At 45.0% G+C, this 27,505-nt stretch overlaps 2 protein-coding genes across 8 annotated transcripts; one reads left to right on the top strand and one right to left on the bottom strand.

The window, feature by feature from the left end:
* Positions 1-110: 110 nt before the first annotated feature.
* RPS6KB1 (ribosomal protein S6 kinase B1) lies at positions 111-15,279 on the bottom strand. Of its 7 annotated transcripts, XM_059487123.1 has the most exons (15): positions 15,115-15,279; positions 11,960-12,009; positions 11,212-11,332; positions 10,467-10,535; positions 9,913-10,060; positions 9,245-9,302; positions 8,837-8,937; positions 7,890-7,980; positions 7,598-7,688; positions 7,190-7,297; positions 6,831-6,893; positions 6,023-6,100; positions 4,602-4,709; positions 3,957-4,069; positions 111-3,432 (listed from the first exon to the last, which is right to left on the bottom strand). In XM_059487123.1, exons 1-15 carry the CDS (start codon positions 15,184-15,186, stop codon positions 3,195-3,197), a joined length of 1,509 nt encoding a protein of 502 aa, XP_059343106.1. In that variant the 5' UTR covers positions 15,187-15,279; the 3' UTR covers positions 111-3,194. The 7 variants fall into 7 exon arrangements, 2 of the variants coding, with proteins under 2 accessions (XP_059343106.1, XP_059343107.1); XR_009419843.1 differs by lacking the exon at positions 111-3,432 and having other exon boundaries at positions 4,602-4,893; positions 7,594-7,688; XR_009419841.1 differs by lacking the exon at positions 111-3,432 and having other exon boundaries at positions 4,602-4,893.
* A 1,070-nt stretch (positions 15,280-16,349) lies between these two features.
* Positions 16,350-20,901, top strand: TUBD1 (tubulin delta 1). Its single transcript, XM_059487018.1, has 8 exons — positions 16,350-16,549; positions 16,825-16,972; positions 17,112-17,328; positions 18,009-18,240; positions 18,904-19,068; positions 19,686-19,817; positions 20,296-20,479; positions 20,566-20,901. Exons 1-8 carry the CDS (start codon positions 16,378-16,380, stop codon positions 20,666-20,668), a joined length of 1,353 nt encoding a protein of 450 aa, XP_059343001.1. The 5' UTR covers positions 16,350-16,377; the 3' UTR covers positions 20,669-20,901.
* Positions 20,902-27,505: the final 6,604 nt, after the last annotated feature.

Here is a 27,505-nt window from a genome sequence, read left to right as displayed (position 1 = left end):
ATCAACTTCAGCTGTCCACTCAGAGTGGACTCAAATATGAAATGTTCTCCAGCAGTTCAGCTTTGAAACAGCACAGCAAGAAAAAAGGGATATCCAAAAGAACAATTGAGTCGTTGATTTTTATCTTTTATTATGAGCTAATACCAGGATGACATTCAAATGTCAGATGGCACAATTAAGACAGTCTTGGTAGGAATTATTCCAGCATTCCCAAAATTACAATTTAGTACACGAATGGCATCACTCCCACAGAGAAAAATGATGGAATTCTGAATATCTTCTACCAGAAGAGTTTCTGCATCAAATGGGAAAAAGAAAAACTGCTGGTAACACAGCTGACCTAGAAACCTTTTCTGGTAATGACCTGCAGAACAAAATATTTCCCTATTTAACATCTAGTAAAAAAAAATATGACTTTTGTTCAAGTTTAAGATTTAATACTTTTATATGGTTAGCCACAACAGGTATTAACCTCAGTTTTACTATATTTTTGTAATGCTACAAAAATCCTATAAAATCAAATTATAGTGAATTTTTCCGTGATTATAATTAAAAAAGCGCAGCTTGTACAAAATAAAAAAAATAAGATTCTATACTCTAATGAAAAATTTAAGACATTTTTAAATGAACAAAAGAAAGCACTTGTTAAGCTCTCCAATATTCAATGCATTCTGCACTTATCTGAAATAGCCAGACAGGAGCTAGAACTCCACTCCCCTCAGTTCACAACTAGTAATTTTGACACTATTATATATATATATAGAGGATCTATGTCTGATATTTTTACAAATAAATACAGGATAAACCATATTGCATAGTGTGTGCTTGCTGTCTGAGTCACACTCCCAAAGTTTCACAGTCATGGTAGGGAATTCATTTTACAATCCAGGGGCTGAAACATTGCCAGTACATGGAATTCATTTTACAATCCAGGGGCTGAAACATTGCCAGTACATGGAATTTCCTTGGAGAACCAATGGGTTGGGTTTGTGACTGATCAGTGAACTCAGACAAACAACTCTTGCCATTCTTGCCAGCCATTAAACCAATTCCACTGGACACTTCTGTCCAGAAGCAAAAAGCAACTGTTAGCTGTAACTAGGACCAAGAGAGATCTGCCTCTAAAAAGTTCTATTTTTTTGTTGTTTTTAAACCAAGTTCCTTTATCCTCAGTGAAGGTCATCAAAGTCCAGGTGCTGTGTTTGCACACAGGCCCAGTGCAAACACTCCTGGATTTTGGTTCCACCAAATCACCCATGGCCACGTCACCAATGAACAATGGCAATCCTCCAGTACGTCACTGTAAGGTAACTTGATTTTTCTGCTAAAACTATTAAAAAAAATATTTTTTTCAACAAAAGGCTTATCAGGAAGTAAAAACAAAAAAATAACCCCTAATTTTTTCTCAATCATAACCATTTTTATGTGTTGGTTCTTTGATAGCATCAAGGTATCTCTGAATCCTTCTGCCAATTTCAGCAAAGAGCACTGGGCTTGGATTCAATGCTTACAGAGTTTTATGGCTTGGATCCTATGGCTCAAAAAGATTCAGTATCCACAGAGTAAGCAGAATCTAGAATAAAAAAATCCCTACAGTTGTGAAACACCAGAAGTAGACTTTGCACAGTTTGACTAAAAGATAATGCAACGTGTGGCAGGCAAAAAGTGACAGGACTTGTATGCAGCTGCATGATCATCTCCACACACACACACACCATCCACACTAACCTAGGGTAAAGCTCTGCAGATATTAACCCTTTCACCAGCTATGTTCATGGAAATGCTTTCTCTTTAAGGCAGGAAGTATTTAAAGTAAGGTAAAGTTTTACCTTTATTTTATTCTTTGTACCTGTAAGTCAGTTGTACAGATTGTGACAATTTTAAAAACATAAATAGTGTCCTTAAGAACATGTTTGCTAAATTAAAGTTTTTGCTAAAGTTCTGACCCACTGTGGAAGACATTCACTGAAAGGCCATTGAACACTTTTCTTTTCTCATACAATCAGCAAATTTATTGCCCCAGCATAGAAAAAAAAATGTTGATAAATTTAGAAATGTATAATGGCAGGAAACTACCATAAGCAAAATTTCATTAATAATAATAATAATTTTAAAAATCCTCAAATTCTTACCCACTGGTTACAAAAATATTTGATTTCCTTATTCTCTGGAGGATTTGTCTGTGTTTCCTGTGGTACTTCCTAGAGGTTTCTGACCTTGTGTTCTGCTCACTGTTGATCTCTGTGGGTAAGAATCTGAGCTGCCAAGCTGTGCCCAGCTGCACCAAAGTGATGTTTCCCAGTGAAATGTCTGCTGAGGACAGGCATGAAATAAGCAGGACGTGGGTGAGCCCATGGCTTCCAGTTAAGCCTAGAACATAGCAGCACTGCTGTTTGATTCAATCCATTTGTCTGTGCAGGAACAAACAGGGATTTCAGCTGGGGAAGCAGGGAAACAGTTCTCTCCCACCCCACACTGCCAGGCTGGTCAGTGAGTGATTCATTTATTGATTGGTTGGTTCATGAGGAGGAGAATCAGAACTAGAGCCTTGAACTTTTCTTCACAGCAACCAATTAAGTTTGCCTTTTTCATTTTGGGATACTTTCCATAATGAGCTGAATCAAAAAATCTATTTGAAAAATATATATTTTTATATATATATATATAAAAAACTCATTATGTTTTGAATGTGAACACCAATTAAGTTTAGCTTTCCTCTTTGATTCCACCCCATTGTAGGAAACTGCTTAACGAGGCTTGCATGCTAATTAGCCCTCAGCTGCAGGCCTGCAGGCATTCCAAACCCTGCCTAGTGAAAGGGCCAACCCTCCTGACACATTCAGACTACACCAGTGATTCTGAAGCAACATCCTGCCCCCTAATACTGTCAGTTTCGAGCTCTCAAGCTGAAAGATCCTTGATAAGGTGAGAAGATGTCACTGGAATCAGTAAGATGATGTGCCTAGAGTTCTGCAATACCATTTGCTAAAGTTTGTTTTTTTTTTTTTTTTATGCACCATTGATTGACAGGAAAAAAAAATCCGTTTTTCTTTGCTTTCCAAGTCTCTCTGTGCAATGACCGATTCTTTGATACTGTCACTTTTTAAAAGTAAACCAAACAAGCCCTCAAATTTCAGCTCCAGGGGGCTCCTGTCCGTTCTGGTGTGCACCTTGAGGCTGCCAGGGTGGTGCTGTCATAGGTTCATGCGCAGGTGCTCCGGCCGCTTGGAGATCATGGGAAAAGCCTGTTTCTTGTAGGGCCCAGAGTTGGGCTGGCGGATTGGAAGTGGTGCTGAAGCCTCTCCACAGACTGTCACATCCATCTGTTCGATTCCACTGCTCTCCATGGGGTATTCCACAGGTGCCTGGGTGGTGGATGTGCCGGCAGAAGCACCTCTTCCCCAGAACTCCCCAGGGGAGAACTTGACAGGGCTTTAAAACAACAAATACAGAAAATCAGAGACACAGACACAGCACCAAGGGGTTCCCCTGCTCTGCAGGGAACTGCACTCAAATTCCTATGGAGAAGCAATTCTAATTCTTCCTTTCAATTCCAGGACTTTGAGGAATTTCCAAGTCCGGTTTCTGTCACAGCCTCCTGTAAAATTCTCTCATTTTGATGTGATAGCAGAAGGGTTTTTCTGTACTAACACAGTTCTTTAGTGCTTAGGATGTTCTGGAACAGTTTTAGCTGTATCAAAGTCACCACTGAGGCTCTATCAGCACTGAAAAGCAACAAATTAGAACTTCATGTGCTGCCCAACACCCCAGACTTGTCTTTAATACTGTGGTTTATAAAACAGAATCACTTCTAATGGAAGTGCTGGGCTTACTCAGAAGCAAGGCTGTATTTTGTATTTCTACAAAATTTCTGTATTTCTGCTTCAACAACTTGTCAAAAACTGTATTACAAAAAAAAAAAAAAAAAAAGAAAAAAGAAAAAGAAGATAAAGTACCTGACAGGTGTCCTAGGGCTACCTATGAATCTGCGAGGTGATCGAATTTTTGGTTCAAAAGAAAATTTCTCTTTTACACTTTCAAGTACAGATGGAGCCACATACGTAAAACCCTGCAAAACAGGAAAAAGGCACTGCAGCTCACAGGCAAGCAGGCATTCAGGATCACTTGTGCATTTATGAAAATCTGATTATTACCGGAAAATTATAAAAAGAAGAGTCAATGTAGACAGATGAACCCTTCCTCACTCCTTGAAGCAAACAGTGGCACTTCAGGGAGTTGCTACACCCCAGCTATTTCTCCTCAGATCACAGATTCAATTTAATGAATTTTGTACACTCAATTTAATGAACTTTGCTCTCTGCACTGGCCATTGTTGTCTCTGCATGGGCAGGGTTCACAGTGCAGCTCTCAATCAGAATGCTGACATGCCACAGGGGCAGCATTGTTTGCTGGCTGCTGGATAAAGACAATGTCAGCAATAACCAAAGTATTTTCAAAGCCTTCAAACATTTCAAATCTGTTACAGGATTTGGGTTCAGTTATGAGAGTTTGCTTCACGGTGTTAGGAGTCAATAGAATGGATTTAGGTGAAATGCCCCCATTCCCAGCAGCAAACCCCTCTCCAGTCCCTGCTCACTCACCAGAAAGACCTGGTTGGCACTTTCACTGAGAGTTGAGTCATCTGGGCTATCAACAGGTGTCTGACGTGTAAACTTTGAATCAAACTGGCTCACATCCTCTTCAGATTGCTTTGCAAAAACAAAATGATTAAGGGTTTATATTACAGATATCAACCAAATGGCTCAGCGGTGAGCAGTGCAGCCTCTGGATGGAGTTCATTCCATGGGTTTTGGCAGAGCTCTGCTGGAGGAAAACCCTGGAGTGGTGTCGGAATCCTGTCGCTGCCATGGGAGGTCACTATGGGCACTGACACTGAGAAATAAAGGCAAGGGGGAGGGGCAAAAATTATGGATCAAAAAGGAACACGAATTAAAAAGATGCCTTAAAAAAATCTAAAATTACAACAAAAACTTTTAGAAATACAATGCCAGTTTCTTGCAAGTTTAGCCCTTGTCACAACCAGTATAGAACAGTTGCAACTATTTAGTTTTTGGAGGCCTCTCCAGATAGTTTTGTCCCATTTTTGCAGATACAGAAGTGTTTATAGTCTGAGGGATAGAGGATAGCTCTGGAATAAGTGATTATGAGGAATATGGTTTCATTTGCTCAAAGAACAGCAGTAATTCCAAAATCCCTTCTTTATTCCCATGTGTCACTGGAAAGGCAGCAGGTATTTATTTGTGCAGGCCTTCATGCAACCATGGAAGCACAAACTGAAAAACCATCTGGTTTATATAAGAAACTTCCATAAAACTGCTACTAACAGAAAAACCCAAAACCACCTTCAGATAAATATTTGGAAATTTTAATCTTGAGTCTTTCTGAGGGGAAAGGGGTCTGGAGTCCCCATGCTGTAGAATGTTTGACATTAGTGATGCTTTAGCCAGTTTTAGGTGAGAATTTTAGTAGCTGGGAATTACAGAGGTGGCAACACCCACAGCTGCTGGGGCTGATTGTACCCAGAGGGAAAAAACATCCAAATATAGGATGGGATAATAAAAACTTCTTCATCACATCACTGGTTTGAGGTAAACTCTTAACAACTGCTCATAATGCACAAGATGCATTGTAAAGATTATTAAGCAAACACAGAAAATGCTTAATTAGGTGATTTCAATTACTTTTGCTTAGCAACTCTATCTAGCTGAAACTACGTGCTGACTTACTGTAGAGGGTTTAGAAGCTGATCTCAGAGTGAACTGCACCTGCAGGTCTGTTTAACCTATGGGTCAGAAGCAGGAGGAATTCAGACTGAAGCAGATCAGGTGCCAGATCAGATCTGCCAGCTTTAACTGAGGGTGGATCTGTCCCCTGAGTGACAGAACTCCAGTACCAGGGATCAGGGCACTCCAGTTGGTGAAGTGAACCTTTCTCAGTTTTATTAAGAGCTTTGCCACAGGCACACAGGGCACATCTCTCTCCCAGTATTCCCAGTACATACCAATAAGGGTTTAAAAGGAGGTTCCACCTTGCGTGCCAGCAGCTCGTCCCAGTTGATGTGTCTGAAGAAGGCGTGAGCCTGCAGGGGGGACAGAGCACAGTCAGCACTGCCCCAGGGCACACAGCTCCACCAGGAACATCAGCCACACCCTGCTTGGGGTGTTTCCTCCCAAAATCACATTTGGTCTGGTGTGGAACATCTGCAGCACGACCTTGGAGAAGCTGCAGGAGCTGAGAACTGAGATCACACCTCCAAGTCAGACACACGTCCCCATTTCCTTGGAAGTGTCAGAAAAAGGCAGTGTACGTGTAAAACACCTCTGCATTTTCCAGCTCCAGAATTAAACCATGACAAAACACTGCATTAATGACAAATCAGCAGAGCTCTGAAATATGGAGGACTCTCTAACACTTGTCAATATCACCACAAAAACAAAGTCAGGCTGGAATGCCACTTTTCCCTTCAGGGAGCTGCACTAATACAGGGCTGGCAAGGTTTTCATGTGACTGCTGAGCATCCTCACCCTTCCAGGCTGCACAATTAGCATTGTGCAACTGCTAGAAAAGATCTCCTGCAAGACACAGCTAAAGAATAGAAGTTATTTTCTAAATCTGAAATTATCAAATAGCCATACAGCTGCTTTTGTTAAGCTTTAAAGAGTTCAGGTTTTGCTGAGTTGTCTGTCACATGTGGCTGCCTTTCTGCTCATTACCCTTCAAGACAGACACTCTCCTTCCCTGAGGTGCCTTCAAAGCTGTTTTATTTTCAGTGAGGTCATTTAAGAAGTCTCAAGTTAAGTTCCAGTTACCTGAACTTCTCCAGCATCTCCAGGACCAGCTCCTAGACGTGAGGCAGCATTTCTTTTTAGCAGCTTGATGAGAAATAACAGCCAAAAAAGCAGAATTAGTTATGTTGTTATAACCAGACTAGTTGTGCCATGAATCATCACTTCAGTGAGTACTGTGCAGAATGAATACAGAACCATCAGGAAAATCTGCATTCACTTGAAAACAGTTGTATTTTCAAGGGAAATCACTTCCTGCACCACTCAGCAAAAAAGTGATTTAATCAGTAACAAATCAAGCTGGAACTGAACAGCCACAGTGGTATCATTATATTTCTATTCTCTACATACATGTGGAGTAGTAACAATCATTAAAATTTTACCTTTTTAAGCAGATCTCTGGCTTCTTGTGTGAGGTAGGGAGGCAAGTTGAGTTTACACTTGAGAATCTTGTCAATTGTTTTCTTTCTGTTCTCCCCAGTGAAAGGAGGCTGGAAAGCACCATTGAAAAAGGAGGAAAAACAGAGGACTTGTTCAGATCTTTAATTTGTGTACACAGAACTCACTTCAGTCATTTATAAAGCAGGTAAAATTACTGCAAAAAGACTGGATAAAAGCAGCTCATGTCAGTAGTCAAACCTGAGAGCTGGATTTTGGTTCTATCTTACTTGCAGTGTGTATATATATAATATATGGAATATATAGTATATATAATACATGCAGCTGAGTTAGGTACAGGGAAGCACAAAAGCTACAAAGGGAAAACCATGCAATTATAAGTGTGCACCTACTGCTCCAGTCAGCATGTCATACATTAATGCCCCCAAACTCCACCAGTCCACAGCACGGTTATGCCCACTCCTCATCAAGATTTCAGGGGCCCTATAAGCAGAAAAATCAAAAATATGGGAGTGTTTTAATGAGATTAATATTAATTGTGACTGCTAGTTTTTAAATAAAACCTCATTTATCAAGTCAAGTTGTCCAAAGTGACTGAACATATGAACCACCAGTTAAAAAAGGCAAACCACAGGCATTACCCCCAGAGCAGAGCAATATTTTGTATTTCATGGTGCAGCTCACATGTATTCAATTGTTCCACAGAATGTGTGTGTGACTGTTCCATCGTGAATGGATTCTTTACATAACCCGAAGTCAGTCAGTTTTACATGACCTGAAATTAAATAAATCAGATTTAAGACTTGTCAGAATTCTGCCATTTGTAGAAATAACACTGAGAAAAATTAGGAATTTTTAACATGGGTATGTAATTACTTTGAATTACTTCCACATATGGTCTGACAAAGCAATGCAGCTATAAAACAGAACAAGGTAATCACACTTACAGAGAAAACCAAGTGCTGCCACTTGACAAACTCCCAGAACTTATTCAAATACAGACAAATGTATTTAAAGACTGTAGAGCATCATTTAGCTAAAAAAGTAGGTTACTGAATTTTACTGCCTGCTTCAAAATTCACAGAACCATCTTCACCAAACTGTAAAGTGCCCTGAATAATTCAGTACAAAGACTCAGACTAAGTAAATATGTTGTTTAGGAAAACATGAGAATTCTGGGTGGTACAGAGTGCCAGACTAATCAGTGGCACAGTCACTGGGGCAGTGCAACCAGGAACTGAAACTGCTGTCAGTGAGGTGCCAGCTGCTGGCTCAGTCATTTCAGCCACTGATGACCTGACATCCTGCCCAAAGTGCCTTTCCTACCATCAGTCACCCCCATTGACTAAAATGTCACAGGTTCTACTTCACAATGATCCAGCAGAAGAAAAAAAATCCAGAGGTGCAGAAATGGCAAATCAACCACTCAAAACATGAACCTGAGCTTGCTGTGGCCCATTAAAACAAGGATTTGTGTTTGAGGGCAATCAGCTCTGGCAGCTCTTCACTTATCCCAGGAGTGCTACAACCCTGCCTCTGTTCTAAGGAGATTCACCTCAAACTGAGGTGTGTGACCCTTGGGAGAATTGTTTTCAGAGGCCTGGCAGCCTGGTTCATGCCCAGAGTTGTACCTTGGTGATTGAGCATGATATTCTCTGGCTTCAGGTCCCGGTAGATGATTCCTTTCTGATGCAAGTGCCCCAGGGCCATGGAGATTTCTGCCAAGTAAAAGCTGGAAAGGAACAAAAATCAGACAGATTCAATCATGCAGAGCATCTTAAGCAAATCTTTCACAGTTTTCAACCCCCAAACATTGACCATTGCCCTATGGACAGAGCCTCACTGAGGCAGTGGAATCTCCTCTGTTGTAGGACTGGAGTTCCACCAGCACAAACTGGTGAGGGCAGCACATGTACACCCTCCCCAAACCCTCTGAACTGCTCTTTCACTACCCTCTAAAATGAATGAGTAGTTAAATATAGTTTAAGCACTTGGAAAAAAAACCCAAACTATTAATTTACAAAAATAGCTTCACTTACCAGGCTGTGTCTTCCATAAATATCCCTTCTCTCTCTAACTGCATAAATAGTTCTCCTCCTGTCATCAGAAAAAATAGATTGTACTCAATTAAAAGTATCATTTTAAGTCAGTCCAAAGTCTATTTTCTAGGAAAACTATAAGCAACAGGTATTTTTGCCTGCTGCACCACAGGCTGTTTCACAAAAAAAACAACTGAGCCACTGTTCTGTCACCCTCAGGATTCCAGCAGCCTGAAGAAATCAGCATTTAAAACCAAGAGCATTTCTGTCCCTGTTTTTTGTAGTTACAGCTTGGAAAAAATTGCTTCTGTGTCTGTTTCCCTAACCATGAAATAAGGGTAACACTTTCTTCTGTCACAAAGAACCTGCAAGGACTAAACCCTCAGGATTGCACAGAACACACAAAAATGACAAATCTAGTGGAAGGAAAAGTTTTAAAACCCCTTCTCTCTTGTACTGTCATGAAAAACAATTGTTTTATGTTTCATTCCTCTTTACTGTATGGAATTACAAAGTTTATTCATGTTCTTCTGTGCATTTTTAATACAAACCTGTTTCAGTTTAAGACATCAAGCCATCATTAATTGGCCTTTTACTTGTAGGGTAAGAACCCGAAATTTTTGATTGTGCAAGACCCCAAGAAAGAAAAAAGAATGTCATATACTGACCACTGAGATACTCAAGGATGAGGTAGAGTTTTCCACCAGTCTGAAAGGCATAAATTAAGTCTACAATGAAGGGATGCTTCACTTCCTCCAGTATATTCCTCTCAGCTTTTGTGTGAGCTGTATCCTTGGCATTCCTTACAATCATTGCCTGTAAAAGCAGGGATAGGTGAGCACAGAACATGCTAAACAAGGCAGACTTTTATACTGAGTTCAATTCTGAGCTTATTAAATTACAACACTACATAGGAGTTAGCAACAGCATTAAAAAATTACATTTCACCACAGTATCTGCGTAAGAGGTTTCTTACAGAAGTTTGTCTTTATTTCATAGAATCACACAAAAATTTAGCTTGGAAAGGACCTGTTTAAATGAGCTGCTGAGAACTACCCTGACAGAAAAATTCAAAGTTTAATTTTAATTCCAACTATATCTGAGTAAAAACTGTATATATCCTAGAACTTATTCTTAGGTATATTAAATCATTAGATAATCCTAAAATGGAGAGATAGATTTATGTTTTTTTAGATTGAGAAAGTAGTGAAATTCGGGTTACCTTTTTAAGAACCTTCATGGCAAATATTTTCCCGGTGTTTGCTCCGGTTACTTTTCGTACTTGAAACACCTGGACAACAGCAACACAAAGGCAATCAATCACTTATTTCAGCTGCATGAACTGCCACAAGCTAAAAAGAAAAGTTGTGCAAGAGAGAGAGAGAGAGGAGATCACCCACAAACTATGAGGCAAGAGAGAGGGGAGATCAGCCACAAACCAGGAGGCAAGAGAAAAGGAGAGAGGAGATCACCCAAAACAATGAGGCAAGAGAAAAAGAGAGAGGAGATCACCCACAAGCTACAAGGCAAGAGGCAGAGAGAGAGGAGATCATCCCCAAACAATGAGGCAAGAGGCAGAGAGAGGAGATCAGCCAAAACTACAAGGCAAGAGGCAGAGAGAGAGATTACCCACAAAATATGAGGCAAGAGGCAGAGAGAGAGAAGATCACCCACAAACAATGAGACAAGAGAAAAAGAGAGAGGAGATCACCCACAAGCTACAAGGCAAGAGGCAGAGAGAGAGGAGATCACCCCCAAACCAGGAGGCACAAGGCACAGGCTGGATGCAGAAGACTCTGGGACATGCCCTGCTGCTCCAGCCCTGCCAGGGACCTCAGTGCCCACCCCGGCAGCTGGGGTGGCTCTGCCCCATCCCACCTCTGGCAGAATGGATTTTTCAGAGAGGGGGAAGGAGAGCAAAGCAAGGGGGCACTGAGGGGGGCAGGGCTCAGGCCCAGGGCTCTGACCTTGCCGTAGCCGCCCTTGCCCAGCACGCGCAGCAGCTCGAAGCACTCGGGCCGGATCTTCTCAGGGCCTCTGTTCACGCTGGTCTCTGAAATCTCAAACTTCTCACAATGCTCCATCCCTCTGCAGAAAAGCAGAAAGAGGCTGTGAGCCTGTCTGGGACTGAGGAGTGAGCAAATGAAAGCACTGACTCCCTGGGAAGAGTCTGAGTAACAGTGACAGAGACCTGCAGGAATTATTGTTTATTGTGTGCAAAGTGCATCCTGCACTGAGAGGGCTGCCTGCAGATTTTGGGGATTTATAGTAGCAAGATTTCCTTCAAACCCCTTCAATTTAATGCACAATACATCTGCATTACACCAGAATCAAGTTTAGAGGATGAAAACCTCAAACTGCCTCAGATATTTCTTTATATCACTATATCCATATTATATTGTTATATCCATATTATATCATTATATCCATATTATATCGTTACATCCAAATATTATTCAAAGGCAAGAGATTTGTTAGGAGAAACAAGGATCAAAAGACAAACAGCAGCTTTCAGCAGAATTATTTTTATTATTATTGTTTTATTTCAAGATACAATTGACAAATTTTAATGTGAGGAAATAGCGAAACATCTAAAAACGACTCAAAATGGAACCAGAATGATAAAATTTTCTATTTAGCTTAACGATGTAACAAAATGAGAACTTATTTGTGGTGGGCATGAATGGTACAGAATATTTTCTAGCAGCAACTTACAGGTCATATTGGCCAACTCCTCCATGGTCCATGCTCTCACTTAATTGACCCTGAGGATGAGAAAGGTAGAAGAAAGATAAATTAGAAAAAGGAAAGCATTAAAAAAAATGCACTGATGTGGTTTACAACTTTTTAAGTTTGAAAAGACAAAATATATAATTAAATTGGTCAGGAATAAAAAATTATCAGCAGAAGATAAAAAATGTACTAAACTCTGTGCCAGATTTGCAGTACAAACAGTGACACAGGGAAGCCCTGCCTTACCTGGCTGCATTGTTACTCAATCACTCAAATATCAGAGGCACAATTTCACAGCCCCAAGTGAACTTGAAAAACATTAAGGTACTGCAATTTTCTTTAAAATTCCTCTTAGAAAGACACTTTTGAGTCCTGTTGCAGCACTATGCAAATCAGATCAATAATAAAGATTTTCTGAAGAGATGAACTGGGTCTCCTCTGCACTAAAAATCTACTGAGAAAGTTTTATTATTTTACATTGGTAAGTGAAATCCCAATGGTGATGAAAGAATTCAGCTTTACTCTGATGTGAAACACATTTTCTGACCAATAATCAATACTGAAGAAGTTTCAGCACCAGAACCAGCCACCATTAAGCAGTGAGATTTAATTCTACAGAGATATTTCCCTCAAAGAATTTTGAACCTGATCCCTTCCCTCTGACTGTGGCTCTGCATGGCAAAAGTGCAAAGGCAGCAGACAGCTGGGATGAATGCAAATAGAATGTCAGGGGCAGCTTCTGGTGAGCTACAGACTGCACTGTCACATTCTGATTTCTACAAGTATGGACACAAAATAACAACTGTGAGTTCGTGGGGAACAGCCTGGGACCTACAGACTGAGCAGAAATATCCTGAGTGACTTGTGAAATTCAGAGAAGGAGAAGAAAAAGAAAACCACTGAGATCTGCAAAAACCAGCCCAAGCCAAGGAGTGCATTTTAAAATATTATCCAAGTGAAAACACTAACCAAAGAAAACTCAAAACTTTCAACAGCTTCCAGACCATTTCAACGTTAAAGTTTACAGAGGCTGGTTTATTTTGGGTGATCTAAAGGGGAATTTAATTCTTGGATCCACCTATGAACACCACAGGCAATTAAGGAGTCCAAAAGATCAGGTTTGTTTCCAGCTCATGTCCTCCTGTTGACATTTATTAGAGAAATCCAGCTTATTGACATGTTTCACAACAAAAGCCACTAGAGCTGCCCTTGACCCCACTCTTAGATGCCAACAAATGAATTTTTAAAAATTCAACCCAGAGAATAAACACCCCTCAGTTCCCAGAGCAACTCCTCCTGTTACCCAATGCCTCTGGCAGAGTTTGCTGTGCTGCTCTTGCTCTGTGAACTTTGGGTTCCATTCTCAGTATTAATTTAACCAAAAGTCACTTCAGATACCATGCTGGTATTTTTTCAGGGCTCCTTCTCACTTCACAACACCAAGAAAGGCTCTGGGAAGCCACCAGCCCTTCACTCCATACATTGTTTCCTTTATTACAAACAAATTAAGGCTGAGGCTTTTTTCACCATAATAATTAGTGCAAACAACCACATGGCTTTTGAGGAAACTCCTTTTAAACAACACTTTAGATTTTCCAGGATGGCTGTGCCTACTCAAACCCACGGCTGAGCTCCCTGGGCTCCTCCTGGACTCAGAGGTTTTGGGCAACAGCAGAAATTTGACAGCACAGACCAGAGTGTGCCCCTTGATGTGCCCTGCTCTGGCTGCGTCCTCTCTGCTCCCAGCAGGACACACCCCCTGTGCAGGTGACTCACTGCAATGTTGTCCCCTCACACCTTCCTGAGGTCCCCTCCTTCCCTGCCCTTCCATTTCCTTCTTTTAGGCTGTTTTCATCCCAAGCCCATTCTCACCCTCTTTATCTGTTTGCCAAAAGGCACCTGAGACCAATCAGGGCTGCCAAAGTCCAGAGAGATGTCGGTCACGGCAAGGTTCTAAAATCCACAATGGTTCCATTGTTCCCCCAGACTGAAGTACAGGAACACACGAGAGAACAAACTCAACTTTCCGGGCACCTCGATCAGAACCTGTTCTTGGCAGCACTAACAGGGTGATGCAAGAAACGTTTTCCAAAGCCAAGTGTTTTATTGATTATTGAGGTGACAGACAGAGCTTCTCCTGCAGGCTGAGAAGATTTCAAGCCTTCAGCTGTCAAAACAAAGTCCCTGCAGGTTCCATGGAGTGAGGGTAACAGAATATCTGCTTATCTCCCCAAGGGAAGAACCCGGAGGGAATCTACAGCAAACATGGAAGGGACTTTTCACAAGAGCAGGAGGTTTAGATTAAATATTGGGGGAAATTCTGCCCTGGGAGGGTGGGGAGACCCTGGCACAGGGTGCCCAGAGGAGCTGTGGTTGCTTCATCCCTGGAAGTGTCCAAGGACAGAGGCTGGAACCACCTGGGAGAGGGGAAGGTGTCCCTGCCAATGGCCTCAAATGTTTTTAAGTCCATTCCAATCCAAATAGTTCCATGATCTCAAGGACTCCAAGAATGTCATTAGTACTTAAAGAGCAGAAAAAACCCGCACTGGCAGTTTGAGCAACAGCAAAGGGTTAATATACAAAACAACATTAAAAAACCACACAAGACCTAGAAAAACATAAACAGAGATGATGCAATAGAATCCCCTGAGGCTTTGGCAGGGCCCAGATGAGCATCACGAGCCGCAAAGTGCAATTTCTGTCAGGTGCGCTGCTGGGAGCCCGGGATGCGCGCAGCGCTGACCCGCCTAGCGCAGCCTTTCAAACCTCGCCTTTTAATTTTGGCGCGAGAGCAGCGACTTTCCCCGGCTCCAGAAAGATCGGCATTCCCGCACTGACGTTCGGACATGTGACAGTACAGAAATAATTAAAGAAACCCCGCAGCGGCGCTTGTGCCGCGCTCCGGACGCCGAACTCCGGGCGGGGAGAGCTCCGCCACTGCCCGCGGCCCCGGCGCGCTCCGGCCGCGCCTGTCCCGGGGCGGTTCGGGCTCCGCCCGGCCCCAGCCGCGGCCTCTCCGCGCTCCCGCCGCCGCCCCAGCGCGGCCCCCGCCCGGCCCCGCGGCGCCTCCCGCGCCCTCCCTCCCTCGGGCCCCGCGGCCTCCCCCGCTCCCTCCCCGGCCCGCCCGCCGCTCTCACCCCCTCCTCCAGCTCCTCGTCCGAGCCCGCCTCCTCGGGCTGGTCCAGGTCGATGTCGAACACTCCCGCCATGGCGCCGCCGCCCCTCGCTGGCTCCGCCGGGTGCCCGGGGCCTGCGCCGCCTCATGGGCCCGCGCCCCGCAGCGCCGCCGCGGCCGCCATCACCGGCTGCGCGGCCGCAGCGCGCCTGCGCCCCCGCCCCGCCCGCGCCCGCCGCGCACGCGCATCGCGCGTCCCGGCCCCGCCGAGCCTGCGCGGTGAGCGCGCCGCGCGCCCGCCCCCCCCGCCAGCGGCGCTGCGCCTGCGCCAAGCGCGCGGTGAAGCCGCGCGGGCGGCGCGTGCGCAGAGGGCGCCGTGAAGCCGCGGCGGGAGGGAGCGGCCGGGCCGCCTGCCCGGAGCGCGCTGTGCGCATGCGCCCGGCGGGCCGTTCGAAGGCGCGGCGGGGGAGGCGGGGATGAGGTGAGACCTGAGGGAACCCGGGGCGAACCGGGACCCGCACCGACATCAGCGGGACCCCGCGACGGGATACTGAGGAGAAAGGCTCGGGGATGGGCCTCGGGACCGAGGGGCGTGAGGGCAGGCGGCGCCGGGAACATGGCGGTGTTCCCTGAGGGGAGCCCGGCCCTGAGGGGAGACCCGCCCTGAGGGCGTTCTGTGCCCGCGGGGACCCGAGTGAGGCTCCCCACGCAGAGAATCGGGCACGGGAGGGTCGGTGTGGTGCGCTTTGGATATGAGCCTTTCCTGACAATAATTCAGATATTTATTTATTTATTTATTTATTTTCTGCACTCGGTCTCCCAGCAACACCCGACGCGGGCTGGAATCGGGCGGGAATGGCAATGAGTGCTGGTACGGCTGGGATGGCAGTGAGCAACAGCAGCCCAGAATAACCGAGAGAGTTTTTAAAAAATGACCTTTTTTTCTGTGAGGGAATAGAAAAGTGAGAAAGCAGAGCTGCTGTCAAATGCTGAGTGGGGGAAAATGTCAAAACATACCAGGATGGAGTGAGTTTGCTCTGTGTGGTGGGAACAAGGGGAATCCTGCAGGGAATCCTTTTGTCACCTCAGCTGGCTCTGGCATCGGGCCTGGTGCAATTGTCAACTGGAAAATAGCTATGGTTTTGAACTGGCTTAAGATTTCCAATTTTGCATCCTAGTCCTATACCTCTTGAGTTATAATTACTTGCTCCCATCCTGCTTTACCAAGCAAAAGTGAGAATACAAATAATTTTCTTTTTCAGGCTTAAATACCAAGTGAATCAGGATGTCAATTGTCACAGTGCAGCTCGGGCAGTGTGGGAACCAGATTGGGCACGAGGTGTTCAGTGCTCTCTGCAGTGACAGCCGTGGCACCCACGGGCTGTGCTCCAAAAATGAGAACCAGTCCTACCAGGATTGCTGCAAGGAACGGTTCTTCTGCGAGGAGCAATCTGCAGGTACAGCTTGAAAGGGCGTTTTTCCCCCTCTCAGGGTCTGATTTCAGTACAGAAAACATCAAATGGTTTATTTTATGAGAGATCTGTGCTCTCTGGAGTTCAGATTTGGTTTTGGCTCAATAAATGGTTCAGCAGAAATCAGGGCATGGCCAGATCCTTTCTGTACTGTCCCATTAAGAGTGGTAGGAATAACCTTGGGCCATTGTACCCATCCAAGCCCATCATCCCGTTAAATAATCAGCATTTTCCCCCGTTTTGTTTTCCCTGCTGTGCAGTGCCTGCTGCCCGGGCTGTGCTGGTGGACATGGAGCCCAAGGTGATCGGCCAGGCCTTGTCCATGGCTGCCAGCTCTGGCCACTGGAGGTACAGCAGCCACTCCCACTTCTGCCAGAAGCAAGGATCTGGGAACAACTGGGCCAACGGGTAGGAGCAGCTCAAGCTTCCCTGGGGGAGCTCTGGAGGCTGAGGAGCTCATACAGCAGCTGTGGCACCTAAAGTAAAATTTGCTTTACGAATAACGTCACCTTTCTGCTTTTTTTTGGTGTTTTGTGTGACCCCACAGGTACTGTGTTCACGGGCCCAGACACAAAGAAGCAATCATGGAGCTGGTGCAGAGGGAAGCAGAGAGATGTGACAGACTGGGGGGATTCCTCACCATCATGAGCATGGCTGGGGGCACAGGCTCAGGCCTGGGGGCCTTTGTGACCCGGTGTTTGAGAGATGCTTTTCCAACCTCCTTCATCCTGAACCACGTCATCTGGCCCTATGGCACTGGGGAGGTGAATGTCATGTTGCTTTTTAATATATAATAATAGTTTATATAGAATTTATAGGTTTATAATTAGTGGTGACTTTTAAACAAAATATCTACAATAGAAATAAACTAAATAATGGGTAAATAAGCATAATAAATAGGTAATAATAAACATAAATAAATAAATATAAATATAAAATAAATATTAAATTAAATAAACATAAAATAGAAATAGACATAAAATGGGGAAATATAAAAAAATAAAATAGAAATAGAAAAAAAAATAAAAATAGAAATAAACATTAAAATGGGTACACATTTTACACTGAAAAAGTTCAAGTGACCCGGTATCACAGCTAAAGAATTTTTACCAAAAAATTCCTATTGATAATTTAATTTAAGTGCTGAAGTGATGCAGATTCACAAGAAGCCAACTAGAAATCTCCTGATGTGCCCTTATCTCAGCTCTGTAATCAGTTCCCAGGCAGATCTGCTTGCAGCATGTTTGTATGCAGGGAGATGGATAACCTGATTTTCACAGGTCTCCATGAAAAGGCTCTGACCTCATTCTGCACTCTGGCAAAGAAAATTAATCACTTCCTAAATCATAACTGAGGAAACAGCAGGAGCCAGGGGATTATAAACTAAAAGGAGATTAAATTGTTTGACTCTTCTTTGTGTGTGGTTTTTTTTGTTTGCTTCCAGGTCATTGTTCAAAACTACAACTCTGTTTTGACTCTGTCACATCTGTACCACTCCTCAGATGCCCTCCTTGTCCATGAGAATGATGTCATCCACAAGATCTGTGCCCAGCTGCTGAACATCAAACAGATTTCCTTCAGGGACGTCAACCAAGTCATTGCTCACCAGCTGGGCAGCGTTTTCCAGCCCACCCACACAGCAGGAGGGGGCTCAGGCTACAGCAGGAACCCCTTAGGTACCAAAGCAGCCACTGACCCTTCTGGGCTCAGCTCACTGCGCACTGAGGTCTGCAGCCTCCTTGCTCAAGTGTTTGGAAACATCCCAAGTTTTAAGACAGGAAAAGAAGTTCAATCCAAATGTTGTAGCCGAGTCAAAAATAGATTCCCCCAACTTCTGGTTTAATTCTGTACCAAAATCCCTGTTTCTCCTTTTACAAGTGATCACAGACAGCCTTGTACCTGTTCACATTTCAGAGGAAATTTGCTCAGGGCAGTAATTTTGGACTGAGTTTCACATTTCACTTTGGGTTAGAAGTTTGTATGAGCTGAAACAAACTGAGAGTTTTGAGTTTTGCTTAGGCAGAAGAGGTGAGCAGACACCTGGGCAGCAACATGCAGCAGACTGACGTTTGTACCTTGAAAGAATTAGAAAAAGTTGCCCATATTGCTTCTAAAATTAAACTTCCACATCTGTCTGGAGTGCAGAGAGAGTCCTTGAGATTTTTGAACTAAACTGTAAAATAAAAGCTACTGACCCCCTGTACAGAACTCAGTAACACACAGCAAGTTTGCACGGCTTTGAAATTGCTAAATCTGAACATCCCTCACTCTGCCCCCATTTCACCTGCCCTGTGCAATATCTTTGTCAGACATGAGCAGCTGTTGCTTTCTCCTTTCAGGAGATTTGCTGGAGTCGTTGGTCCCACACCCCGAGTTCAGGATGCTGGGCCTGAGGAACATCCCCCAGATGGCCGAGAGCTCCCTGCCCTACAGCACCTTCAGCTGGCCCGGCCTCCTCAGGCACCTCAGGCAGATGCTCATTGCTAATGCTCAGATGGAGGAAGGTAAATAAACCCCAGCCCTTCCCTCTCCATCACTTTGAACATTCACTTGTGCAGATGCAGTAAAGCTGCATGGTTTGCAGAGTTCAGAGAGAAGCTGCTGCCCTCAGCAGGAATTTGCCCCCACCAAAGCAGCTGCTCCTTTCACATTCCCTCAGCTGCCACAGCAGCTCCAGACTGCTCCTGCTCTGCTTCCAGACATCTCAGTTAATTATAACTGTTGGAAACACACAAGCCAAACTGACAGTCTGTGGCTGTGCACTTCATTTACATAACTCATTTGGAACATTCCTTGGGTGGGAGCTCTGCTTTTTCTTTTTACACCTTCTATGCATAAAAATCAGGCTCAGCTCTCCCATGTCATTTACATGGAGGGTTCAGTTACAGCTCCCAGTTATGCAAGGAATGGGCTGGAGCCTTGCTAAGAATAGAAGCAGGTATCCATTGGCTGTGGCACTGACTGCCAGGCAAATCCTGGATTAGCAGTGGTTTCTCTGGGAATTGTGTGATTGCTGCTCCAAACCCCAGGGTGGTCTCAGCTTGGGGCACAGTGACAGTTCCCATCTGCATTTCACAAAACATTAACTCACTTTTCCATCTCCTTTTCCCAAATCCCAAAGGCATTGACTGGCAAGTACGACCACCACAGCCAGGCTCCTCCATCCCCTGCACAAACAAACTCCTGCACTTCAACACCTCCATTGCCAACCTGCTCATCCTGAGAGGAAAAGATGTGCACAGCGTGGAGCTGGGTAAGGGAGGAGCACAGCCCTCAGGGCTCTGGTCTCACATCTCACTGCTGGCTTTGCAACCACACCTGAGGCAAGTGGAAACAGCCCAGGACCACACATTTGACTCCCAAGGTTGATATTCCCTCTAGAAACATTTTACTGTCCAAGGCCACATTATCTAATTGCTTTGGGCTGTTGTGTTTTACTTCTGAGTTTCCTGAAGCACTTTAGGGAAGGAGGAAGAGACTCAAGTCTGTATATCTGGAATTCTTGGCTCTAATGCCTGAAAATAAATTTAGCTGTTTCTGGGGTGGTGAGCATTGCTGGCAGGTGGAATATCCACAGCAGTGTGCTGCTAGGTAATCTGAGGAATCTGTTTAAAAGTTGTATTTTCAGCAGGCTGCCCCTCTGCAGATACTCTCCCAGGCCTGAACTGATCTGACAGCACTGATTGGGCACACAGGGATCAGCTGTGGGTTTTGTCCTGTTTCTGCTGCAGGAAGTTTCCAAGATCCTTCCTTATACACATCATGGCTAAACCCCCAGGATGCTTTTACTGCATGGAAAACTCCCAGAGCATTTAACAAGTATGAAAAATCTGCTGCTTTGGTCAGCAACAGCCAGTTCCTGCTGAAACCTCTTGACAGCATCGTGGGAAAAGCTTGGAATATGTTTGCTTCCAAGTAAGTGAAAATGATTATGCTAATATTTCACTAATTACCAATATCTTCACTGATTTCTAATGTCTGACCCATTCTTCCACACACAGAGCTTACCTTCACCAGTACACAAAGTTTGGAATCCAAGAGGAAGATTTCCTGGACTGCTTCACAACCCTGGAACAAGTTATCTCCAGTTACACCAATCTGTGATTTATTTCTTTGTTAAGATCGTCTGAAATAGAGATTTTCTGAAAGAATCAAGCTGGAAAACCTTCCATCAACACCCTGAAGTATGTAAATTATTGACTGGGGTTATTTTTCAGTCTTAGGAGCAGAGTGTCTGTGTGTGTGTGAATAGCAAGAACTGTATCTGAACGGAATATATTAATATATTCATGTTATTCTTATTTAATATATCTAATAAATACCTATTTTTCAATACATTTGCTATATACTGTAGCTATATCCTTTTCTGACCATTTCACTAAGCAAAGCTACACCTCCTGTTTTTCTCCAAGTTATAACTTAATTAACTTGTTAATTATTTAAACATATTTGCGATGGGGATGGCTGGTAGATTGCAGATGAAAGAATTTATGATTTGACATAATAAATACAATACATTTTCTAATTTCCAAAGTCAATTTAAGGCCTTGGCTCCTTTTTTCACAAATTTTACCACGACCACAAGGTGGTGCCCTGGGAACCTGCTGCTCCCTCCTGGCTGGAGAAGGGATGGGATGACCTGGGAGGGCACCCACTGAATTAAAATTAATAAAAATGTGCAGTAGAATTAAAAATTACCTTGTAAGACTGAGCTCTCTCCTGCCTCAGTCAGCTCTTCATTAATGGTAGGGAGAGCTCTGGGAATTCTTGCCATCCCCCCCATGTCACACTGTTCTCCCACAGAAATAACCCCACAGGCCAAAAATTCAAATAATTAAATCAATCTCAAGGACTTTTCCTTGACAAATGGACAAATTTCACAGTGCACCTTCAGCTTTTAGTGCCATTTCACTGGCAGCTCAGAGCTGGGGCCTGCTCTGCTCAGATTTTCTGCTGTTTCTGCCACTTCCAACCATTGTCTAATTTGGGTATTTTCACAGAAGAAACTGCAGGAAAGATTGCACAAGAAGTTCAGACAAACAGCACAGGCAATTGGAGTGTGCAGGAACAAAGGGTCAGGAAAGGAGACCATGGTGAGCTTCTCCCTCCTCCAAAAGGCACAGGATGTTCAGAAATAAACTCCCCTGGTGTTTTCAACAGATCACAAACCGAATTTCCAGAGTTGAGAACAGGTAACTCCATGAAAAACTGGCCAGGTCCCAGGAATCCTTTTCCTTCTCACTTCCCAGAACAGGTAAAAGAGTTTTTAAAGGCTAAGGACAGGTAAGTGCCCTGAGCAACAAGGAAGAGATCAGTGGGTTATTGTAGTGCTGTAGCAATAAATAACTTTATTGCAGAAATAACCTCATGTTATCTCTGCATGAGGCAAGCACAGCAGGTGCTCAGTGAACCCATGAATGTTACAGAATCATATTTGTTATTTATTTATGGCACTTCAGGCTAATGGAGCAGGATATTTGGTCTTTTTTGTTTGTTTGATAGCAGAATTTGTGCCACATCAGGAAACAGCACACAGGTAAAATGTCTGACCCCAAAGCAAAAATTCAAATTTTAGCTGCTGTAATCCCTTACTGCTCTGGAGCAGGGGCTGGCAGAAATTTTTTCAGGCATCTCTAAGCTTCTTCCTGTGAATGTTTTTCAGTTCTGAAATTCTCACACCCTTTCCCAAACTCAGCCTTCATGGTTTTTTGATCTATGATGGGATTCCTTTATTTTTTCCCCAGGATGTGGAGGGAGTCAGAGTGACAGGAAGTGAGCAGCCACTATCAAACAGTAATCACCTGCAATGACATTAAAAAGTGGAGGAATAATTCTCTGTGTAATTGATAAAATTAATTATGTAAATAGAGCCTGGAAGGAGGCCTTTATTTCATTAACAATTGCAATTAAAGAGGTAGATCAAAGGTCAGCACAAGGCTCAGAGACAGGAACAGCAGAGTCAGAGGCCTTGACCTTGCTTGTTGTAGGCAAAGTCCCCACAGGATGTCCATAAACCCAGAACAATGCTCAAATCTCACCATTGTTTGCTGGAACAGACAGGTGCAGCTCCCTTGGAAGCTGATTCAAGAACTCCAACTATAGCAGACATTTCATGAACAGGGGAACATTTATTTGACCACAAAAAAACCCCTAAACAAACCCTACCCCCCTAAAAACAACCCACAAACAAAGCAAAATAAACCCACCAAAATCATAAATAACCCACCAAAATCAAAGAATAACCTTTAACAGCCTAAAATGTTTTAAACACAGTAAGTGTTTGGCAATGTAGTTACAAATTATTTCTTTGGGCATAAATAGATATTGGTGTTTTTAAGGTTAGACTCAGTACCAGTACAGGAAGGATGGAAATGTGTAAGAAAAAAAAAATCTGTGGTTCCCACAACAAGCAGGGTTTAACACATGAAAAGAGGAAATTATATTCAAATGACCAGTTGAAACACTACTGAGAAGCACTAAGGTACAAAAGGGCCTTGAATGAATAATTCACTTTTTGCATTTGCTAATAAATTTAGTATGGATAAATATTATTAAATGGGAGCCCAAACATCCAAAAGGAAATAGGACTGAGTGTACTTTAAAGAAATCTGCTTTTTGCTGGACTCCACTTTAAAAACTGCCCAAGAGGAATCAGGAAAGTGATTCATGGATCCGATATAGCACAAAAAGCTTCCAAAGGAACTGAGCTGCTGCCTTTCCTCCAGGGCAGCCCAGCCTGAGCTTTTCCAGGGCAGCAAATTCCAAATTCCCCTGGAGCCTCCTGCTCCCGAGGCAAAGCCCCACACTCGGGGCACAGCCCCACACTCGGGCACAGCCCCACACTCGGGCACGGCCCCACACTCCTGAGGCACAGCCCCACACTCGGGCACAGCCCCACACTCGGGCACAGCCCCACACTCGGGGCACAACCCTACACTCGGGCACAGCCCCACACTCGGGGCACGGCCCCACACTCGGGCACGGCCCCACACTCGGGCACGGCCCCACACTCCTGAGGCACAGCCCCACACTCCTGAGGCACAGCCCCACACTCGGGGCACAGCCCCACACTCGGGGCACAGCCCCACACTCCTGGCACAGCCCCACACTCAGGGCACAGCCCCACACTCGGGCACAGCCCCACACTCGGGCACAGCCCCACACTCCTGAGGCACAGCCCCACACTCCTGAGGCACAGCCCCACACTCGGGGCACAGCCCCACACTCGGGCACAGCCCCACACTCGGGGCACAGCCCCACACTCGGGCACAGCCCCACACTCGGGCACGGCCCCACACTCCTGAGGCACAGCCCCACACTCCTGAGGCACAGCCCCACACTCGGGCACAGCCCCACACTCGGGCACAGCCCCACACTCGGGCACGGCCCCACACTCCCGGCACGGCCCCACTCGGACACGGCCCCACACTGGGCAGCTTTAACGCCTGAAGTGGAGCCGATAATGCTGAGCTTGAACCACGGAGCTTTTCTGGCTCTGTCAGCCCAAGTGGGCTCACAAAGGTCCCTTCTGAGCCCCATTGTGGGAATCCACTTCCCCTGCCCAGCACAGCCCCGATTAACCCTTCCAGGAGCTGCGAGAAAGAAATTCCTGCCAGCCACAGGGGAAAGGTGCAAACGGCCCCAGAGAGGAGATTGGAGAAGCTGCTCCTCAGGGAATCAAGGCCAATTTTAGAGTAAAGGTGCTCCATGATAAAATCATGGAAATGTAAATTCTAACCCCATGTTCATACAAGCCTGAGAGACACTGAACAGTGGCTCCTAAGAGAGTCACACTTATCTGTGTCAATTAGGTGCTAGAAATCTTCTTGTCTTAAAACCAAACTTAAAAACCTCAAATGTTACACTGTAAGATAGAAAACTTAGTAAACTGAGGGTGTTCTCTAGGCCAAAATTCCTATTTTAAAAGTAAAAGCATTAAGTGGAGAAACTAAAATAAACCACTGGTTAAACAAAAACAAAGAAAAATACATAAAACCATTTCTTGAGCTTTTGTTTCACTGGTTGTGTGAGGAGAAAGGAGCCCCGTGCTGGATTTGCACTGAAATTCTGCTAAAATGATTACTGTACATATTTGGTTACATGGACAATGTCGTGTTTATTTAAGGCTCACAAAATCCACTTCAGTTGCCTGGGATGGTGTAATTGTGGGCAGGACTGGATTGGAATTTGTGCCCAGCAGTGCCCAGGCTGTACCAGATCATTTACAGGAGCTGGATGGGAAATGGCCCCATCCCACAGGCTGGAGGCGGAATCAAATCCTGGGTTGGGCTGCCAAGGGCAGCTGGGGCTGCTCCCTGCAATCTCAGAGAGGCTGCTGAGAGCTGGGCACCAGCTCACAGCTCCTGCTGCCCCCGTGGGCTGGAACCACCCTGAGCTCAGGGATCTTCCCGTGGAGGGCTTGGCCCGTCCTGCTGCCACTTGCAAAGGAAACTCTGGGAGTTCTCCCCACCCACTTTGGGCAGTTCCAGCCTGTGTTAGCTGACTGGAGTCACTGGAGTCGGGAATTGTGTTTATGAGTGATTTGGAGTAATGAATCTTTCCTTTATGGGCTGAATTTTGGTGAAGAAACCAAATGGAACTGATAGAACATTCAAAACCATAAATATGGCAATGAAAGAGCAAAAATCCAATTAAATACTCTGCTCCCAAGAACAAAGCTTCCATTCCCCCCACCAGCCACTAGCTCAGAGTTTCACATTATTTTCCTCTACAAAGATTCAGTCAGGCTCCCCCTCAAACCCAGAATTTTCACATAAAAACCAGACACAAACCTGATATGTGCTGTGAAAGGAGAGCTCACTCTTCAGTGACATCAGGAGGAAACCTCAGCACGGGGGCTCCTGTTCCAGCCAAACAAACCTGCAGGGAACAGGCCTGAACCTGGCCAAAAGGGCTCCACACAGGGCAGAGAGGCTGCAGGGCCCAGGGAGGGGACAGCAGTGACAGCTTCAAGCAAAGGCTCTCAGGCTCTGCCAAACAACACCGCAACCCTTTCCTTTCTCACTGACTTGCAAGGATCTCTCAGTCACAGCTGGAAACCATTGCCAGGGATTGCCTCACTCCCCCACAAACACCTGGCTCCTCCTGGGCTGCCCTGGGCCCTGCCCCAGCAAAGAGGGAGAGACACTTTGTACAGCAGTTAAAGGAGGCAACAGAACGAAAATCACCACTTGTAGTAGCAAAATACTGCTCTGAAAATGGTTTTGGCACCCATGAGTTGGAAGTCAAGTAAATACCGGCTTCAGACATCTTATTTCTTCCTTGCTCCCCACCTCGGGCCTTACACAACAGCCAGGAATGCACTGCCTGTGTCACAGGAGGTCAGCTGGGCTGAGGAGAGACCTTCAAATCCAGGAATCTGAGAAATGAAACGTTATGAAAATACCCTAAATATCCTAAGAGCTCTCCAGAAAGCAGCTGCAGCAAACCAGGGAGCAGCGAGGTTTCCAGCCAGCCCAGAGAGGTTTTGTGACCATGGTGGGATTTGCACGAGGTTGTAAATCTGAATGTGTTTTCTCTCTGAGACAGGGAAATGCTGAGCACAGAAACTTGTGTTTTCCATCAAAGGATGGAAAAATCCTAATAACCTTTCTGAGGAGAGCCACAGTCCCTCAAAGTGTGAGCCTTGAACAAGGTATTGATGTTTTACACAGCAGCAGCTCCTGCAGGAGAACTGCCAGGCTCATTCCTGACAGCACCAAGAGGCACCACGAGGTCATTTCCTGATGCAAGAAGCTTTGGGAAATGCATTGCTGTGGTGAGAATTCCTCACAGGTGTCACCAGAGCCAGCAGCCCGTTGTGAGGCCCAGAGGAGCCGTTTGCAGAGCCGGGTGTGGCTTTATCAGAGCAGGAACAAGCCCCGGGTGCCGCTGCTCCCCCGCCGGTTCCTCATTGCCGCTGCCGGGCGGCCCCGAACGGCCCCGCAGTGACGGGGAGCGATCACGGAAGATTCCACAGCAGCTCGGAGCTCCCCAAACCAGCTCTGCCGAAAGGTGACCTTTGGTGTAATGCTAATGCAGCACTGCTCTTTGACTCAGTTCAGGGATGATAATAATAATAAATTAATAAAACCTCCTCAGCACAACAAAGGGCAGTGCTAAAGCAAACTGACCCCAAGCTGGGCCCATTCCAGGTCCCCATTTGCACCTGTGTTCCACCACACCTGGACACCACCAGCACTGCAGGGCTGAGTGGCCTCAACAGCCTCTTCACTCATAATTCAAACACAGTAATAATCACCTATTTTAGATCAAAATACCATTTTTTCCACTGAATTTTGAACACATTCCAAGCAGTCACAGATTGCAGGGCTCTCCCAGTTTGCTGGGAGGTGACATAACAGTGTTGAGTTTCTGTTTGAGCTGTTTCCCCTCCTGTGAGAGCTGACCCAGGTTGTTCAGCCTCTCCCTCTGCCACAACAATGTTCTGCTGCCGTTCATGAAGGCTGAGTGGATGCATCAATAAACAAATGAAATGTATGAAGAAATTCAGGCCAGCACTTCCTACCCTCCATCAGGCACCTGAATCAGCAAAGCCACAGCAGGCTCAGAGTTTTTCACCCTAATCCTTCTACACATGACTTTGCAAGAGCACATGCAGATATTTACCTCCTGTCTGAATGCACCAGAGGGGTTCACAGGGGAGGGGGCTGCTCCACTCCTCACCTGGGTCACGGTGAGCCAGCACTGGTCCCTCACCTGCCCTGCAGGATCCCCTCCCACTCCAGCAGCTGCTGCAGTATGGAGAGTGGGTGAAGTACTCACTGTTTCCTTACTGCTTTTCCTTCCTCTCCAAAACCAACCAAATTTACAGCAAAAAATGCACAGAATTTTAAATCTCAGGAGTCATTCTAATTAGCTTATCTGGAATTACATTCAGCCTTTTAACTGCTGATTACAAAGTATTTTTTAACCATGTGC

The sequence above is a fragment of the Ammospiza nelsoni genome, chromosome 21, assembly GCF_027579445.1.
Source record: "Ammospiza nelsoni isolate bAmmNel1 chromosome 21, bAmmNel1.pri, whole genome shotgun sequence".
NCBI classification, from domain to species: Eukaryota; Metazoa; Chordata; class Aves; order Passeriformes; family Passerellidae; genus Ammospiza; species Ammospiza nelsoni.
This window is presented reverse-complemented; position numbering and strand designations above follow the sequence as displayed.